Source organism: Phyllobates terribilis, unplaced genomic scaffold (genome assembly GCF_046119375.1).
Source record: "Phyllobates terribilis strain yellow unplaced genomic scaffold, ASM4611937v1 Scaffold_4__5_contigs__length_816908805, whole genome shotgun sequence".
NCBI classification, from domain to species: Eukaryota; Metazoa; Chordata; class Amphibia; order Anura; family Dendrobatidae; genus Phyllobates; species Phyllobates terribilis.
In genome coordinates, this window is record NW_027362764.1 from 221,753,141 (window position 1) to 221,773,319 (window position 20,179).

The 20,179-nt window shown below is 51.3% G+C and overlaps 1 protein-coding gene across 5 annotated transcripts in view; it reads left to right on the forward strand.

Annotated features, from left to right (window-relative positions):
* The window catches only part of ACP3 (acid phosphatase 3), a 200,264-nt gene that overhangs the window by 149,673 nt on the left and 30,412 nt on the right, over positions 1–20,179 (forward strand). For all 5 annotated transcript variants that reach the window (XM_073678094.1, XM_073678095.1, XM_073678091.1 and 2 more), the window contains one exon: positions 17,439–17,524. In XM_073678094.1, the coding sequence (XP_073534195.1) occupies positions 17,439–17,524 (86 nt within the window). The remainder of the gene's footprint in view (positions 1–17,438; positions 17,525–20,179) is intronic.

Consider the following 20,179-nt stretch of genomic DNA (forward strand, 5'->3'; position numbering starts at 1 on the left):
GTGCGGCAAGGAATCACAGAGACGTGTGGTGCAGTTCAGGGTCTTTACTGATGGTATAAAGCAGACCCTCCCGGGAGTACTGGTTAGCAGTAGGGGCCTGGTCAGTCTGTGAGCAAGCAGGATCTCCCCTGGCCAGGTGGAGTTGTAGGCCTCCCCGACTATCTGCACTCTTTCCTGGCTACCTTGCTCTATGCGGGTAGAAGTAGCCCACGTCCCTGAGTATACCGTGTGGTGCTCACCCGTATGGCCGGTGACTTGGGGCCTTCCGTTAGCCTTCGCTTCACGATGGCGGTGCTGGTCCCTTGCTTGTGACCGTGCCTTCGGGTTTCTAAGGCCAGAGGACATGGAATCCCCTGCCGGTTGGATTCTGCTGCTGGACCTGGATGTCCCCACAGCCTCGGACTCCGTGTCCGGGTTAGTGTCTTCAGCCAATGCAAGCTTTCTAGCTTCCTGCCTCTGGCACTCGCTCCTGCTCCTGCAGAGCTCCTGTTGTCACTTTCCCTTTCCAGGCTCTGACTGCTCTGCTTGTTCTGCAGGCTCTGTCTAACCTAATCCTGCCCCAGACCCAGTTTATAAGGGCAGATTCCTCCCCTCCCAGGTCTGGGTGGGCCGTGTTGCATGCTTAGGGCTCCTGACCAGAGAAACCTCCCACTTGCTCTCAGACATAATATCTCTATTACTATGGCAACCAGACCCCTGGGGTGTCACATTCCCCCCTAGTAAATTTTAGTACTCCGGGACTAAACACATTTTTTAAAGAAACATAAATACAGGGTATAACAATAACACAATAACATATTTACAAGAAGCTTTAGTTCTTTAAAGGTCACGGCGTGTCCGCAACCGGGTGTCCATATCACCCAAGGTGAAGCTTTAAGCGAAGTAGGGGACCTGTCCAAAGCAAACCCCTTGCGTTGTCCTTGGGCGTGGCTGCAAGGCTGGAGCTAGCTACTTTGGGCCGCAAGTAGGCCACGCCAGACAGGTTTTCTCTTCCGCGGCCGTCTTCACAAGAGGCACCAAGGTGCAACTATCTACAAGAATGTTCCGGTTATCCAGTGTCCATAACCTGTTAGTCCAAATAAATCTGCAGGGTAACTGAGAAACATAATTAACAACAGGCAGTAACAAAAACCATAAACAGTTAACAGATAAATTCACAGTGCATTAGTTTATATTCTCCAGCGAGCGGGCATTTGACCTCTAGTGACTCTAGTGGACCTACGGAGCTCACTAACTGGTCCTGCACTACAGGGTGTAGAAGGTGTTATGGGTAAGCTGGGCAGCTGTCTGCGCACTCTTTGGCTCACTAGGGGCACGGCAGGCTCACTACTAGCAGAGGGTTGATCCTCCTGTGCTGCTGGTGTGGACTCTTCTGCCTCCTGGGCCGGCTGCTCTTCCAGCTCTACCTGGTCTTCTGTAGGCACTTGAGGGGCTGGCTGGAGAAAGGTGAGAACGGGCACCACGATAGCGTTGTTTACTTGTGTCCAGGACCGGGGAAAGTCTCCGAGTACGGTGGTGATCATTTCCTCCTTTTCCTCTACGGGTTGAGGGTCTTCCTGATCTTCATCCGTGCTTTGCAACTTCTCGGGGCACTTTTTCAGGTAGTCTCTGGAGACAGTGGCTGTGGTCTCTCCTCCATCCTTGCTGATGACGTACACCTTTGGATTATGGTGGCTTGAGGGCAGTACGGTGTACGGGTCCTTTTCCCACTGGTCGTCCAATTTATGGAGCCGCCTTTTTCTTTTCAAGACCTGCTCTCCAGGTACCAGGGGAACAGAGGGAGCATGTTGGTTATAAGTTCTCTCCTGCCTTTCTCTTGATTGACAGAGACTTCGCTCGACGCTCTCATGTACTTTCCGGTACTGCTGCTGCCGTTCTGTATCCCAGTCTGTCTCTGGTGAGGTGTCCTCAGGTATCAGGACTCCCATATCCAGGTCAACAGGCAGCTTACCAGGTCTTGCTCGCATTAGGTAAGCCGGGGTACAGTTGGTGGAACCTACCGGGATGTGGTTATACAGGTCCACCAGATCGGGCAGTTTCTCAGGCCACAGACTGCGTTCTTCCAGGGGAAATGTTTTTAGCAGATCTATCACCACCTGGTTCATCTTCTCGCAGAGTCCATTGGTTTGGGGGTGATAGGGTGTTGTTCTTATCTTCTTGCAGCCATACAGGTTGCAGAACTCCTGGAAGACCTCCGCTTCGAAGGCTGGTCCTTGGTCCGTCAGCACTTGGTCCGGGTACCCGTGTGGGCGGCAGAAGTGCAGCTGGAAGGCTCTAGCTGCTGTTTGTGCTGTTAAGTCTTTGACGGGGACCACTACTAGGAATCGGGAGTAGTGATCCACGATGGTTAGGGCGTAGACATACCCGCTTCTGCTTGGAGCCAGTTTAACATGGTCCAGAGCGACCAGTTCCAGCGGCTGCCTGGTGATGATGGGCTGCAGGGGAGTCCTCTGGCTGGCACGGTCCCTTCTTCTTAGATTGCACAGGCCACAGACTCTACACCACCTCTCAATGGCTCCTCTCATGCCTATCCAGTAGAACCGTTCACGCAGCAGGAACTCCAGCTTCTTCCATCCGAAGTGCCCGGCTCCATTGTGGTAGGCCTCCAGCACCATAGCCGCGTCCAGTCTCGGTACCACCACCTGCCAGATCAGCTCATGTGTCCGTGAATTGACCATTCTGCGGCACAACTTCTCCTTGTAGAGAAACAGTCTGCTCTTGTCCGTCCACAGTTGCTTGGTCTCTTCCGGAGCGTCTGGGTCCAGGTGGGCGTCAGCCTGGGTCAGCATCTCCTTCACCAGACGGACTGCGGGGTCACTGTCTTCTGTCTCCGCCCAGTTGTAGTGGGGTAAGGGGTTGAATGTAGGGGATCGCTGGCCCCTCACACGGTGGGAATACTGGGTAATCCCATGACGGTGAAACGCAGGGAGTTCGATCTCTTCCAATTCTTCTGGATCCTCCCCTTCATCCGGTAGGTTTGGCATTCTGGACAGGGCGTCCGCGTTGGTATTGGAGCGTCCTGCCCGGTATTTGATTGTGAACTCAAAATTGGACAGGCGGGCCATCCATCTCTGCTCCAGGGCACCCAGTCTTGCAGTGTCCAGGTGTGTCAACGGGTTGTTGTCCGTGTACACGGTGAACCTGGAAGAGGCAAGGTAATGCTTGAAACGTTCGGTTACTGCCCACACCACTGCCAGGAACTCGAGCTTGAACGAGCTGTAATTCTCAGGGTTTCTTTCCGTGGGTCGCAGTTTTCGGCTGGCGTAAGCAATTACCCGTTCTCTCCCCTGCTGGATCTGGGACAGTACGGCTCCTAGCCTGATGTTGCTTGCGTCCGTGTAGAGGATAAAGGGCTGGCTGTAATCAGGGTACGCCAGGATTTCATCCAACGTGAGGGCCATCTTCAGCTGGCAGAAGGACTCCTCTTCCAGCTTTTCCCATTTGAAGGGTGGCTTCTGGTTTTTGGCCTTCCTGGACTGGCCTATCAGGAGGTCCTGCATGGGAGCTGCCTTCTTGGTAAAACCGGGAATGAATCTTCGGTAGTAGCCTACCAACCTGAGGAACTGCCGGACTTCCTTTATGCTGGATGGTCTTGGCCAGTCCTTAATCACGGTGATCTTGTCAGGGTCGGGGGCTACTCCGTCAGCACTTACCACGTGTCCCAGGTATTGTACCTTTGGCTTCAGTAGATGACACTTTGAGGGTTTTACCTTTAGGCCATAGTTCGCCAGGGCTTCAAACACTTCTGCCAGGTGTTCCAGATGGTCCTCATAGGTCTTGGAATAGACGATGACGTCGTCCAGGTATAATAGGACCGTCTCGAAGTTCCGGTGTCCCAGACAGCATTCCATCAACCGTTGGAAGGTTCCTGGTGCGTTGCAGAGCCCGAACGGCATACAGTTAAATTCGCTGAGTCCCATCGGGGTGGTGAATGCGGTTTTCTCCTGGTCCGCCTCTGCTACAGGAACCTGCCAGTACCCGCTAGTGAGATCCAAAGTAGAGAAGAAGTTAGCAGATTTTAATGCAGCTAAGGACTCTTCTATCCTTGGTAACGGGTACGCATCTGTAACGGGTCTGGGAGGCGGAACCTCTGAGCAACTTATACAAGGGGGCGGTCCTTGTAAGGAAGCGGGTGGCGACCAGGGAAGACAGGCAGGTAGTCACAGCAGGTGACCGGGACAGTCTCTGGGTAAACGGGCAGGAGGTCACGGCAAGTGACCGGGACAGTCTCTGGGTAAACGGGCAGGAGGTCACAGCAAGTGACCGGGGCAGTCTCTGGGTGAACGGGCAGGAAGTCACGGCAAGTGACCGGGACAGTCTCTGGGTAAACGGGCAGGAGGTCACGGCAAGTGACCGGGACAGTCTCTGGGTAAAGGGTAGGTACGACCTGTGACGGCTGAGCCTCCAGGTAGGCTAGCAGGCAGATGGCAGATGTGTGCTCCCAGGTGAGCAGGCGAGAGTCTCTGGATAAGCAGGTGGTCACAGCATGTGACGGCGGAGCCTCCAGGTAGGCTAACAGGCAGGTAGCAGATGAGCGCTCCCAGGTGAGCGGGCAAGAGTCTCTGGACTGGCAGGTGGTCACAGCACGTGACGGCGGAGCCTCCAGGTAGGCTAACAGGCAGGTAGCAGATGAGCGCTCCCAGGTGAGCGGGCAAGAGTCTCTGGACTGGCAGGTGGTCACAGCACGTGACGGCGGAGCCTCCAGGTAGGCTAGCAGACAGGTAGCAGGTGAGCGCTCCCAGGTGAGCGGGCAAGCTGGTCCATAGACAGACTGACAGATGTCGGAAGGCAGACCGTCGGACCTCAGGCTAGCAAGCAGGTAAGCGGATAACAGGCAGGAATCAGACAGCAAACTGGCAGGTAACTGGCAGGTAACTGGAAACGGGACCTGAGGGCTGAAGCAGAGTAGTGAACAGTGCAACAGCATTGCTCGGGCACCTCCATTTTGGAGGAGGTGCCTTATATATGGTGAAGTCCTCCGGCCATTGGCCGGGGACTCCTTAGGACGGCGCGCGCGGCCCCTTTAAGAGGGGGAGAGCGCGCGCCCTAAGCACCGTGGCCGGGAAGGAGTGCGCGCTGCCAGCAGAGCGGGAGGAGGGCGCCGGGCTCGGAGCGGAGAGGTGAGGGGAACAGCGTCCCTGCCTAGCAGGAGGCAGGGACGCCGACGCTACAGTACCCCCCCCTTTAGGCCCCCCCTTTTTTAGGCCAGACAGAAATTTAGCAAGGATGAGAGGGGCATGGATGTTCTCCCGAGGCTCCCACGTTCTCTCCTCAGGACCAAACCCCTTCCAATCTACTAGAAAAAAGGTCTTTCCTCTTACCCTTTTTGTGGCCAGAATGTTCTCTACCTCAAACTCGTTTTCAGCGGAAACCGGAGCAGGAGGCGTACCTGTAGACTTGGAAAAAGAATTAAGTACCACGGGTTTGAGGAGAGATACATGGAAGGAGTTAGGGATCCGCAAGTTGGCCGGGAGTTTCAATTTATAGGCCACCGGGTTGATCTGACTGATGATCTCCAGAGGACCGATGAACCGAGGCCCTAACGTATAGGAAGGAATCTTGAGCCGGACATACTTGGACGAGAGCCAGACCTTATCCCCTGGACGGAATTGAGGAGGATCCAGACGTTTTTTGTCAGCATGTCTTTTCATACGCTCGGACGACTGAAGGAGTGCGGACCGGGTACTCTCCCACATGGAGGAAAATTTGTTAACAAGAGATTCCGCAGCCGGATTATCCACCGAGGTGGAGACGGGAAATGGGATCCGAGGATGCTGACCGAAGACTACAAAAAACGGGGATTTGGAGGAAGATTCGCTCTCGTGATTGTTGTAAGAGAATTCGGCCCATGGCAGGAGATCCACCCAGTCAGAATGGTGGGCATTAACGAAGTGCCGGAGGTAACTGGTCAGGATCTGATTGATCCGCTCCACTTGACCATTAGACTGTGGATGGTAAGCGGAGGAGAAGTCCAGGGTGACGTCTAGCAATTTACAAGTGGCTCTCCAGAAACGTGAGGTGAACTGTAGCCCACGATCCGACACGATGTGGAGGGGCAGGCCATGAAGACGGAAGATGTGGCGGATAAAGTCTTTAGCCAACTAGCGTGCAGACGGGAGGCCTGGCAGGGGAATAAAGTGAGCCATCTTGGAAAAGCGGTCAGCTACCACCCAAATGACCGTACAACCAGCAGAGACGGGGAGATCAGTTATGAAATCCATAGCTATATGCTGCCAGGGGGCAGCAGGTACAGGAAGCGGAAGGAGGCGACCGGCTGGCAGGTGTCTCGGAACTTTGTTGCGGGCGCAGGACACACAGGCAGAAACAAAGTCTATTACGTCCTTGTGCAGGGTAGGCCACCAGTAGTGCCGGGTAATAAGCTGGAGGGTCTTTTTCTGACCGGCGTGGCCAGCTAGTTTAGACGAATGACCCCAGTGTAGGATCTTCTCCCGATCAGGTACCGATACGAACGTCTTACCGGGAGGGAGACGATTTAGACTCACGGGAGCCACCTGCATTACTCTGGCGGGATCGATGATATGTTTAGGTTCTTCCTCGAGGTCAGACACCAGAAAGGATCGGGACAAGGCGTCCGCTTTGATGTTTTTGTCAGCCGGGCGAAAATGAAGAACAAAATCAAAGCGAGCAAAAAACAAGGACCACCGGGCTTGGCGCGGGTTAAGTCTCTGGGCATGCTGGAGGTAAGCCAAGTTCTTGTGGTCAGTGTAAATTATTACCGGGTGAAGAGCCCCCTCGAGTAGTTAATGCCACTCTTCCAATGCCAGCTTGATGGCCAATAACTCTCGGTCTCCTATGGAATAGTTGCGCTCAGAAGAGGAGAAGAGTTTGGAGAAGAAGCCACAAGTTACCATTCTCCCGGAAGACGATTTTTGGGTAAGTACCGCACCGGCTCCAGAGGAGGAGGCGTCAACTTCCAGGAAGAACTGCTTGTTGCCGTCCGGGCGATGCAGCACCGGGGCGGAAGAGAAGGCCTGTTTTAAAAAAAGAAAGGCCTCCTCTGCTTCGGGCGGCCACTCTCTGGGATTAGTGCCCTTACAGGTGAGCGCGGAAATTGGGGCAGTCCGGGAAGAGAAGTGCGGTATGAAGAGGCGGTAGTAGTTGGCGAAGCCCAGGAACCGCTGAATAGCCCTCAACCCCTCCGGTCGAGGCCATTTCTCGATGGCAGACAGTTTCTCTGGATCCATTCGGAGGCCGGTCTGAGAAATAATGTAGCCCAAAAAACGGAAGCGAGGTCTGCTCAAAGAGGCACTTCTCATATTTAGCGAAGAGGTGATTCTGCCTGAGCCTGAGCAGGACCTGACGAACATCCCTCCGGTGAGTCTGGAGATCCGGAGAGAAGACCAAGATGTCGTCCAGGTACACCACTACGCAGGAGTAGAGAAGGTCCCGGAAGATGTCATTGACCAACTCTTGAAAGACGGCAGGAGCGTTACAGAGACCAAAGGGCATTACCAGATATTCATAGTGGCCATCCCGGGTGTTGAATGCAGTCTTCCATTCATCCCCCTGACGGATACGGACCAGGTTGTACGCCCCGCGGAGGTCCAGTTTGGTGAAGATTCTAGCCCCCCTCAGACGATCAAATAATTCCGGAATGAGCGGAAGGGGGTACTTATTCTTCACCGTGATCTGGTTAAGGCCTCTATAGTCTATACAGGGACGGAGAGAGCCATCCTTCTTTTTAACGAAAAAGAAGCCTGCTCCCGCCGGGGAGGTAGATTTCCGGATGAATCCCCGGGCCAGATTCTCCTCAATATATTCGGACATCGACCGGGTCTCAGCAGCGGACAATGGGTAAATACGCCCACGGGGAGGCGTAGTACCGGGTAGCAGGTCGATAGGACAGTCGTATGGTCTATGAGGGGGTAATGTCTCTGTCTCCTTTTTATTAAAGACATCAGCAAATGACCAATAAGGAATCGGAAGTCCAGGTAGATTAGCTGGGGTAGGAGAAGGACGGACGGGATGAACGGGAACCAAACAAGTCTTTTGGCAGTCCTGTCCCCAGCGAAGGACTTCTCCGGTCTTCCAGTCAAGCACGGGTGCATGTTTCTGGAGCCAAGGTAGGCCTAGTAAGAGGGCGTGAGAGAGTCCAGGCAGAACGTGAAAAGAGATGCTCTCAGAATGCAGCATTCCCACCTGCAGAGTAATGGATTCGGTGATGAGTTGGATGGGACGTGGTAAGAGGCCCCCATCCACGGCAGCGACAGATAAGGGTACAGCCAGAGGTTTGGTGGGAATGCGGTGTTTTTCTACCAGGGACTGTGAAATAAGATTCCCGGCTGCTCCAGAGTCAAGTTGGGCTAGTTCGAAATAACGGTTCTCCCCGCAGATAATTGAGACTGACAGCAGCAGAGATGGAGAGGATTTATTCTTGTCTAGGTCGACCTCTCTGAGCGAACCTAGACACAGGCGTTTCCCGACCTTTCCGGGCAGGTACGGATCCGGTGCTCCTTGCTGCCACAGTAGAAGCAGCTCCCCTCGGCACGGCGTAAGTCCTGACGGGTTTTGACCATCTTGGTCTGGTCGACCTGCATAGGCTCAGGAGAGTGTACCTGGGGAGAAACGGAGGGAGTGACGGGTTTCTGGAAGGTAGGAGCTAGACGTGGAAACCTCCCCTCACGGGTGACCTCTTTGGCACGCTCCTGGAACCGTAGGTCAATCCGGGTGGCAAGAGTTATTAAGTCATCGAGAGTGGTAGGAATGTCCCGACCGGCGAGTTCATCTTTAATACGGCCGGACAGACCCTCCCAGAAGACAGATACCAGAGCGTCGTTATCCCAGGCCAGCTCCGAGGCAAGGGTACGGAACCGTATGGCATATTGGCCCACAGTGAGACTTCCCTGACGGAGGCGTAGCAGAGACGATGCGGATGAGGTCCTCCGTCCGGGTTCGTCGAAGACTTTCCGGAAAGCCGTGAGAAAGGCAGGCAAGTCGGACACCAGGGGGTCTCCTCTCTCCCATAGAGGATTTAGCCAAGCCAGTGCCTCCCCCGTGAGATGGGACATGATGAAGGCTACTTTGGCCCGGTGGGAGTTAAACTGGTGGGACAGGAGTTCAAAGTGCAGGGTGCACTGGTTTATGAAGCCCCGAGCCTGAGCGGAGTCGCCTCCGAAGCGAGGAGGTGCAGAAAGCCGGGGTCCGGAGCAGGATACCATGGTATTGGTGGGCAGCGGAGCTGCCGGGTTGCGAGTCATGACACTAGCGGTGGTTGCTGGTGGAGCAGTCAGAGTGTCCAGGCGAGAATTGACATTCCGCAGGTGACTCAGGATGGACTCCTGTTGGGACCTCTGATGGGACAGTTCATGACAAAGGTCCGAGAGCGAGGGAGCTTGGGTGCCACCGGGTTCCATGGCCCGAGCAAACTGTAACGGGTCTGGGAGGCGGAACCTCTGAGCAACTTATACAAGGGGGCGGTCCTTGTAAGGAAGCGGGTGGCGACCAGGGAAGACAGGCAGGTAGTCACAGCAGGTGACCGAGACAGTCTCTGGGTAAACGGGCAGGAGGTCACGGCAAGTGACCGGGACAGTCTCTGGGTAAACGGGCAGGAGGTCACGGCAAGTGACCGGGGCAGTCTCTGGGTGAACGGGCAGGAGGTCACAGCAAGTGACCGGGGCAGTCTCTGGGTGAACGGGCAGGAGGTCACGGCAAGTGACCGGGACAGTCTCTGGGTAAACGGGCAGGAGGTCACGGCAAGTGACCGGGATAGTCTCTGGGTAAAGGGTAGGTACGACCTGTGACGGCTGAGCCTCCAGGTAGGCTAGCAGGCAGATGGCAGATGTGTGCTCCCAGGTGAGCAGGCGAGAGTCTCTGGATAAGCAGGTGGTCACAGCATGTGACGGCGGAGCCTCCAGGTAGGCTAACAGGCAGGTAGCAGATGAGCGCTCCCAGGTGAGCGGGCAAGAGTCTCTGGACTGGCAGGTGGTCACAGCACGTGACGGCGGAGCCTCCAGGTAGGCTAACAGGCAGGTAGCAGATGAGCGCTCCCAGGTGAGCGGGCAAGAGTCTCTGGACTGGCAGGTGGTCACAGCACGTGACGGCGGAGCCTCCAGGTAGGCTAACAGGCAGGTAGCAGATGAGCGCTCCCAGGTGAGCGGGCAAGAGTCTCTGGACTGGCAGGTGGTCACAGCACGTGACGGCGGAGCCTCCAGGTAGGCTAGCAGACAGGTAGCAGGTGAGCGCTCCCAGGTGAGCGGGCAAGCTGGTCCATAGACAGACTGACAGATGTCGGAAGGCAGACCGTCGGACCTCAGGCTAGCAAGCAGGTAAGCAGATAACAGGCAGGAATCAGACAGCAAACTGGCAGGAAACTGGCAGGTAACTGGAAACGGAACCTGAGGGCTGAAGCAGAGTAGTGAACAGTGCAACAACATTGCTCGGGCACCTCCATTTTGGAGGAGGTGCCTTATATATGGTGAAGTCCTCCGGCCATTGGCCGGGGACTCCTTAGGACGGCGCGCGCGGCCCCTTTAAGAGGGGGGAGCGCGCGCGCGCCCTAAGCACCGTGGCCGGGAAGGAGCGCGCGCTGCCAGCAGAGCGGGAGGAGGGCGCCGGGCTCGGAGCGGAGAGGTGAGGGGAACAGCGTCCCTGCCTAGCAGGAGGCAGGGACGCCGACGCTACAGCATCTGTGTGTGTGATACGGTTGACCTTCCTGTAATCTACACACATTCTCATGGTGTTGTCTTTCTTTTTCACTAAGACTAGTGGAGCTGCCCAGGGGCTACAGCTGTCCCTAATTACCCCAGCCACCTTCATGTCTTTTAGCATCCCCTTGGCGTGTTGATAGTGTGCAGGGGGTACGGGTCGGTATCTCTCCTTTATAGGAGGGTGGTCTCCCGTGGGGATGTGATGTTCTACCCCCTTTACTCGCCCGAAGTCTAGCGGGTGTTTACTAAACACTCTCTCCTACTCTTGAACCACCCGATAGACTCCCTGTTTTTGGTGTGAGGGAGTGGAGTCAGTACCCAAATGCAGTTGCTGACACCAGTCCTCCAGTGGTTTCTTAGAGCCGTTACCTTCCTCTGGTTGAGATGGAGGCAAGGGTTCCATGGCCTGTACAGAATTCTGGTTTATGGTGAACAATTTGGCTAGCGTGGCATACCGGGGCAGGTATACTTCTCTCTCCCCGATATTGATGATGCGGATGGGCACCCTCCCATGGCGTACATCGACCACCCCCCGTGCTGTCAAAATGGTGGGCCTACTGTCTGAGTAGACGGGTTCTACCATTGCTTGGTAGTCTCTACCTCTTAGACCAATAGCTGCCCGGCACCAAATCATCATCTCACTTTTTGGGGGCATGGCAATAGGGAACAGGTCACACATTCTCACGCTACCTATCTCACCACCAGATAGTTCCACCTGTTGCCGTTTCATCAGTGCCCGGATCTCTTTTTGGAGCACACGCTGCTGGCTGGAACTGGAATTCTTGGCAACCTGTTGCAAAATAAGAATCACCTCTGCAAGACAGTTTTCGATTACATTAGTACCTAGGGTTATTTTTGGGTGACTCTCGCGACGGTCAATGTCCACAATGATCAGTCCTTGTGCCGGCAGTTCAACTTTACTGACCTTGATGGTCATTTCCTTAAATCCTATCTGTGGCACGGGCTGACCATTGCTGGCGATAATGCTCAGGTCGTCATCTGGGTAGCGGATTATGTCCGAGTCATTCCAGTACCGCTTGAAGAGCACGTACGGGATGGTGGTGACCTGTGCCCCGGTGTCTAGTAGGGCACTCATAGGAATGCCATCCAGTACCACAGGCAAGACCGGACGTCCCCCTACGTATTTATCACGCCAGTTTGATGGGCCTGATGATCTTATGCCTGGGGGTTGGCCCTCTACCCCAGGTTGTGCCCGTTTAAATGACAGTACCTTGCCATATGTCCGGGTTGATTGCAGCGGCGGCAGATGGGTCATCCGTCCTCGTTGTATCTGTCGCTGGGTCTTTCTCTGGCCGGTGGGGTCCTCCTCAGTCGGCGCCATGGGACGCCCTCCGGTCCGGATGCCAGCTGGATCTTTTCTGGAGAAGAGACCTGTAAAGACTGAACAGTTCTGGTTAGCGCGGCAACACTCTTAGTCAGCTCTTGGACCTGGTGGTGCAGGTCTGTTGCCGGGTCATTGTTCAAAGCCTGCGCATCAGCTCCCACAGGCCCTGCAGACAAGGGCGCCGTCTCCTGGTGGTAAGTGATAGCAGGGAGCCTGTGGGTCACAGCGCCATCTGGTGCCGGTTCTCGGAGCACCCGGATGGCTCTGTCCTTGAACTGTGCAAAGTCCAGGTCAGGGTCCTGTAAGGCCATTGCCCGCAACTGGGTTCGGTGGGCATTGCACAGTAGACCCTCAATAAATTGTTCAGTCAACAGCTTGTCTTCATTTCCCACGCTGTCAGGGTCTGCCTGCTTAATGGCTCTCAGGGCCTCTTGTAGGTTTAGGGCATAGTCTCTTATACTTTCATGTGCCTGTTGTTTGCACCCATAAAATCTTAGTTTTATCTCGGCTGAGGTGCGGGTGTCAAACGTGTCTTTCAGCCGGGCTAGTATCTCTCTGACAGTCCTCTTCTTCCCAGGTGACCAGGACTTTACCTCCCTTTGGGCTGCCCCGATTAACTGGGCCACCAGAATGCTCACTTTTTGCTCTTCTGTGAGGGGGTATACTTGGAAGAGGCTATCAAGTCTTTCCCTAAAGTCACTCAGGGTATGTGACTCTCCTGAGTACTGGGGTAGCCAGGTTGCCCCCGGGATATAGGGCATGGTGAATGGCATGACTGCTGCAGCGGTTGCGCTGGCGGTGGCTGTGGCAGTGGAGCTCCCCTCAGTGTTCGACATCCTCCTTCCCCCCTAGTGGACCGTGGCCTACCTTGCGATGCTCTTCTTCCGTAGGCCGCGGCTCCGCAGTCGATCGTCGGGGTTGAGGACCTGGCGTCGCGCTCCGATGACGTCAGCTTCGCTCTTTCTTCCTTCCAGGACCTTACGCAGCGTCGGAGTGTGGGGCGGAGCGTGGGGCGGAGCTTCGGATCTCGCGCGCTTTCGGCGTCCACGCCCCTCTTCTTCCCGCGCGGCGTCCCGAAGATGGCGTCCGAAGGCGGGAAGCAGCGGCGGATGGCGGGAAGAAGGCAGAAGATGGCGGGAAACGGTCCAAGATGGCGTCTGATGGCGGAAATCGGCTCCGGATGGCGGGAAACGACTCCGGACGGCGGGAAACTTCACCACAGGTAAGTTCAAAAGTCTTTTTCAGGCACGCAGTACCCGGTGGTTGCGGGCACAAAATCCTGCCGACTACGCCAAAGTTGACGCGCCCCCTGGGCCTGTGCTGTGCAGGGGGATACCCGGAGCCGGATCGCTGGGATGCTGGGGGTTGTAGTTCTCCGTGGCGGTGACCCGGTCCGTGCCCAGGGCGGTCAAGCCAGTGGCGGTCTTAAGTAATAACAATGTCCGACTACGCCACCCGTGGATTGCGGTTAGTGGGGACCGCCGCTGCGCTGCCGACCGCTGAGGCTGATGTTGTTTGCGCAGCCGAGTATGGGATAACTCCCCACGGGAGAAGTATTGCCTCAGGGCAGCTAATGTGGATGATGGGAGTGATGGTGTGAGCGTCCCAGTAGTAATGGTGCTGGTGCGGCAAGGAATCACAGAGACGTGTGGTGCAGTTCAGGGTCTTTACTGATGGTATAAAGCAGACCCTCCCAGGTGGAGTTGTAGGCCTCCCCGACTATCTGCATTCTTTCCTGGCTACCTTGCTCTATGCGGGTAGAAGTAGCCCACGTCCCTGAGTATACCGTGTGGTGCTCACCCGTATGGCCGGTGACTTGGGGCCTTCCGTTAGCCTTCGCTTCACGATGGCGGTGCTGGTCCCTTGCTTGTGACCGTGCCTTCGGGTTTCTAAGGCCAGAGGACATGGAATCCCCTGCCGGTTGGATTCTGCTGCTGGACCTGGATGTCCCCACAGCCTCGGACTCCGTGTCCGGGTTAGTGTCTTCAGCCAAGGCGAGCTTTCTAGCTTCCTGCCTCTGGCACTCGCTCCTGCTCCTGCAGAGCTCCTGTTGTCACTTTCCCTTTCCAGGCTCTGACTGCTCTGCTTGTTCTGCAGGCTCTGTCTAACCTAATCCTGCCCCAGACCCAGTTTATAAGGGCAGATTCCTCCCCTCCCAGGTCTGGGTGGGCCGTGTTGCATGCTTAGGGCTCCTGACCAGAGAAACCTCCCACTTGCTCTCAGACATAATATCTCTATTACTGTGGCAACCAGACCCCTGGGGTGTCACATTCCCCCCTAGTAAATTTTAGTACTCCGGGATTAAACAATTTTTTTAAAGAAACATAAATACAGGGTATAACAATAACACAATAACATATTTACAAGAAGCTTTAGTTCTTTAAAGGTCACGGCGTGTCCGCAACCGGGTGTCCATATCACCCAAGGTGAAGCTTTAAGCGAAGTAGGGGACCTGTCCAAAGCAAACCCCTTGCGTTGTCCTTGGGCGTGGCTGCAAGGCTGGAGCTAGCTACTTTGGGCCGCAAGTAGGCCACGCCAGACAGGTTTTCTCTTCCGCGGCCGTCTTCACAAGAGGCACCAAGGTGCAACTATCTACAAGAATGTTCCGGTTATCCAGTGTCCATAACCTGTTAGTCCAAATAAATCTGCAGGGTAACTGAGAAACATAATTAACAACAGGCAGTAACAAAAACCGTAAACAGTTAACAGATAAATTCACAGTGCATTAGTTTAGATTCTCCAGCGAGCGGGCATTTGACCTCTAGTGACTCTAGTGGACCTATGGAGCTCACTAACTGGTCCTGCACTACAGGTCTGGGTGGGCCGTGTTGCATGCTTAGGGCTCCTGACCAGAGAAACCTCCCACTTGCTCTCAGACATAATATCTCTATTACTGTGGCAACCAGACCCCTGGGGTGTCACATATATATATATGTGTTTATATATATATATATATATATATATATATATATATATATATATATATATATATATATATATATATATATATATATATATATATATATATATATATATATATATATATATATATATATATATATATATATATATATATATACACATACATACATACATACATACATACATACATACATATATGCACATCAAAAAAATAAAGGGAACACTCAAATAACACATCCTAGAGCTGAATGAATGAAATATTCTCATTGAATACTTTGTTCTGTACAAAGTTGAATGTGCTGACAACAAAATCACACAAAAATCATCAATGGAAATCAAAATTTATTAACCAATGGAGGCCTGGATTTGGAGTCTCCCCCAAAATTAAAGTGGAAAAAACACACTACAGGCTGATCCAACTTTGATGTAATGTCCTTAATACAAGTCAAAATGATGCTCAGTATTGTGTGTGGCCTCCACGTGCCTGTATGACCTCCCTACAACGCCTGGGAATGCTCCTGATGAGGATGGTCTCCTGTGGGATCTCCTCCCAGACCTGGACTAAAGCATACGCCAACTCCTGGACAGTCTGTGGTGAAACGTGACGTTGGTGGATGGAGCGAGACATGATGTCCCAGATGTGCTCAATCGGATTCAGGTCTGGGAAATGGGCGAGCCAGTCCATAGCTTCAATGCCTTCATCTTGCAGGAACTGCTGACACACTCCAGCCACATGAGGTCTGGCATTGTCCTGCATTAGGAGGAACCCAGGGCCAACCGAACCAGCATATGGTCTCACAAGGGGTCTGAGGATCTCATCTCGGTACCAAATGGCAGTCAGGCTACCTCTGGCGAGCACACGGAGGGCTGTGCGGCACTCCAAAGAAATGCCACCCCACACCATTACTGACCCACTGCCAAACCGGTCATGCTGAAGGATGTTGCAGGCAGCAGATCGCTCTCCACGGTGTCTCCAGACTCTGTCATGTCTGTCACATGTGCTCAGTGTGAACCTACTTTCATCTGTGAAGAGCACAGGGCACCAGTGGCGACTTTGCCAATCCTGGTGTTCTATGGCAAATGCCAAGCGTCCTGCACGGTGTTGGGCTGTGAGCACAACCCCCATCTGTGGATGTCGGGCCCTCATACCACCCTCATGGAGTCGGTTTCTAACCATTTGTGCAGACACATGCACATTTGTGGCCTGCTGGAGGTCATTTTGCAGGGCTCTGGCAGTGCTCCTCCTGTTCCTCCTTGCACAAAGGCGGAGGTAGCGGTCCTTCTGCTGGGTTGTTGCCCTCCTACGGCCTCCTCCACGTCTCCAGGTGTACTGGCCTGTCTCCTGGTAGCACCTCCAGCCTCTGGACACTACGCTGCCAGACACAGCAAACCTTCATGCCACAGATCGCATTGATGTGCCATTCTGGATGAGCTGCACTACCTGAGCAACTTCTGTGGGTTGTAGAGTCCGTCTCATGCTACCACGAGTGTGAAAGCACAACCAACATTCAAAAGTGACCAAAATATCAGCCAGAAAGCATTGGTACTGAGATGTGGTCTGTGGTCCCCACCTGCAGAACCACTCTTTTATTGAGCGTTCCTTGATAATTGCCAATAATTTCCATCTATTGTCTATTCCATTTGCACAACAGCATATGAAATTGATTGTCAATCAGTGTTGCTTCCTAAGTGGACAGTTTGATTTCACATAAGTTTGATTTACTTGGAGCTATATTCTGTTGTTTAAGTGTTTCCTTTTTTTTTGAGCAGTGTGTATATATATATATATATATATATATATATATATATATATATATATATATATATATATATATATATATATATATATATATATATATATATATATATACACATATAATTGTGATAATTAAGGGGGCAGCCTCAAATCAATAGTACTTAAAAGTGGATACCATGATCCCCAAGAAGGCTGCATATGCCCGATTTGTACTTAGAAGAAAATCATCACAAATATATACACATTATCATAGATATAGCAAACAGATTGCAGGACACATACACTACATGTGTTGAGACTCCCCAGAAGAATGGTGTCCACCCCGACATGCGTTTCAGCGTTGCCTTCGTCAGGCGGTGGCAACTGTCTCACTCCCCCAATTTATTACTATTTATGTGATTTTATTTATTTTCAATATTTAGTGTGCATCCTCATTTCTTTTCCAAATCCTCCTCCACCATTGTTTTGATCCGTAATAAAGTACAAGCTTTATAACTATATACACCATGGACTCTTTGGTCGGTTCTTTTGCCTTTTAGTTTCCAGTTTCCTCCACCTTGTCTGCAAGTATCCTTGTCCCTATAGATACATATCTGTGACTATTATCTATATAATATTATGATGTGATAATAATAGATATGTGCTGTTTTCCTCTGCATAGTTTATATTCTTCAATAATTATATCTATTGTTATATGTGTGATTATTATCAATATTATATGTATCAATAATACTTTGATTACTTTTAGGTGTCCTTGTGGGTTCTATTTTAAAAAATATAACACATGCTGCAACAGAACCATCCAGCAATCTAAAGTTAATCATGTATTCTGCGGTATGTTAACAATTGTCTGTATTTTTTGTTTCGTTTTTTTTTTAGTAGCAATTATTAGGAATAGAGAAACCAAAAACAAGCAAAATACCCAAATAACTGGAAGTAAATGGGTAAATCGCACAGTGCAAAAATAATGATAAATAATAAAGGGTATTTAGTTAACATAATTTTGATCAAAATAATGTAAAAGCCATCCCACCACTTCATGGTAACCCTTATGGGACTGTCCTAACTCTAATATTAAAACCTTACCATTTGTCAAGTGATATACATATGGACAAGGGCAGAGAGACTGAACCCGTAGTAGAGACATAGACCTGAGAGGCAGAATGAACCTTTCAGCTCAGACAAAGGGCGGCCACATCCTTAAATGCACTAAAGCACACTAAGCTGCAAAGAAAAAACCTGGGAGTCTGAACTGAAACGTAACTTGATGTGCATGCAAAATGTAAATGCATGTTCACATAAGGCCACTAGACAGAGAAAAACCAAAGACAAGCAAAATGCCCAAATAACTGGAAGTAAATGGATAAATCGCACAGTGCAAAAATAATGATAAATAATAAAGGGTATTTAGTTAATATAATTTTGATCAAAATAATGTAAAAGCCATCCCACCATTAGGAATAGGTTTTATATGGAACGGTATGTACACACTGAGGTTTTTTGTTTTGTTTTTTTAGTTTTTGGAGCGGAAACTTCAAATTTTCAGAGTGAGTTTGGATTTGGAGAGTTTCCGCCAAGTTTCTGTTCAAAAGGGTATGGTGCAAGCAGCATCTTTTTCAGGTGGGTCCGCTTAGGAACCCGCCCGGAAAAGCGCTAAAAAAACAATGTCAAAACTACTTGCAGTGCATATGTTTAATCTTTTTGAGTGTCTTTTAACCATTTCAGACTTTGAAAGCCCAAACACAATTAGGGCAGGTTCACACTAGTGTATAAAAATATCGGTCAGAGTTTCATCCAGAAAAGTGGGAGGATTTTTTCCTCACTTGTCACCAGTGTGCAGTCCAGTTTTTACAGCGGCAGCTATTAATCATCTACAAGACATTTTATAGTTTCCTATGTTACAGAATTGCAATGTATCTGTAAAAATTGGATGCTATACTATGGCTCCGTACGGCATCTTATTTTTTTGCGCACCCATAGACTTGAATGGTTGAGTCTCTTCCGATTTATGGAAGAAATGAGTGCATGCTGTGATTTTTTTTCACACCCAAATTTAGTCATTGAAAAAAATCGCTCATCTGCACTGCCCCATTGAATAACATTGGTCCAAGTGCTGTCCATTTTTTTCATGGACAGCATTCGGATCGAAAATATGGTCGTGTGAACGAGCCCTAAAAAGAAGTGACGTGACCATTCTTTGCCGCTCACTATTTAGACATACAATTGTAAAAAATATATATGCTGACGTTTTACCTCATAGGCCTCTGTGCGGCTGCATAGGTTGCACCAATGGTATGTCCGCCCCTGTGTAACCTATAATATTATATTCATCAAGAAAGGCATCTAAACCCTCCTTGTATTTGGATAGTTAATTGACCATACAACATCATGTGCCAGTTTCATAGTCTTGTTGCTCGAGCACTAAAGGATCACGGTCTGTGATGATGACACCTTCTTTGCTTTGTACAAAGGATGCTTCTATGTCATGATTGCTGACGTGTAAGATGTCTTCTTTACTTCTGAACATGCACAGTGTGCCTCTGAAGCCAGAAAGCGCACCCCCAGCTTCACAGGAACAATGATGTGGGAGAAGAAAGCCGCCCACATCATTGTACTTCACTTCCCCCACCAGCACCCCAGGCTGTCCCAATTCCTCCTTCAGCATTTTTACTTTGCGTTCCCTTTTGCAATATATTAAGTCTTTTGCACCTTGGCTTACTATATTGTTACCATCTATTGCATTGTGACATTATCACTTGATGTTTGATTTTTAGTTGTGTTTTTTAGGATTGTGATCTTTCTATATTAGTGTTATGAAGTTCTGCATTTACATCCTTTATCATTGAGTTGGCCTCTGGGTGAATTGGATTCTTTACTCCAGACTCCCATTTTTTCTTATTTTAGTTTTATTTTACTGTTCTTGATATATTTCAATAAAGATCATTATTATGATTTTTTTTTTTTGCTTCCATTGCTTTTGGATTTGCATGCGCGAGCTTTGCAGCGAGTTGGCAATGACGACAGGTCTTGCAAATCATGTTATCATGCCCACAGGGACATGATAACATGCAGGGAGGGACAGCAAGTCAGGGGTAACTAACGCCCCAACGACTAGTCAAAGGGCTAATAAACATAGGAAACACAAAGCTTATGAATACTTTTTTTAAACATGAATTAAGGTGTTAAACACTATAGAGGGCTGGTTAGGCAGGGAATTTAGCCACAAATATTCTAATGCTGGTGGGTTTGAGGGCATGTGTTGCGCCCAGGGGATGGGGATGACTCGGCGCCCGGGGCTCGTTGCTTGATCTTGGGGGATGTCGCGGTAGTCGGCTCCCGGGCCCGTACCCTGGGCCTCTCTTTTAAAGGAGTGGATAATTATATGAAAGTTCATGACGCCACCTGTGGTGTCTCGTGAGAATCACCAGTGCTGTGGCAGCCCACTGAGGCCGGTGTTAAGGCAGCTTGCGTGGTATAGCTCCCCACAGG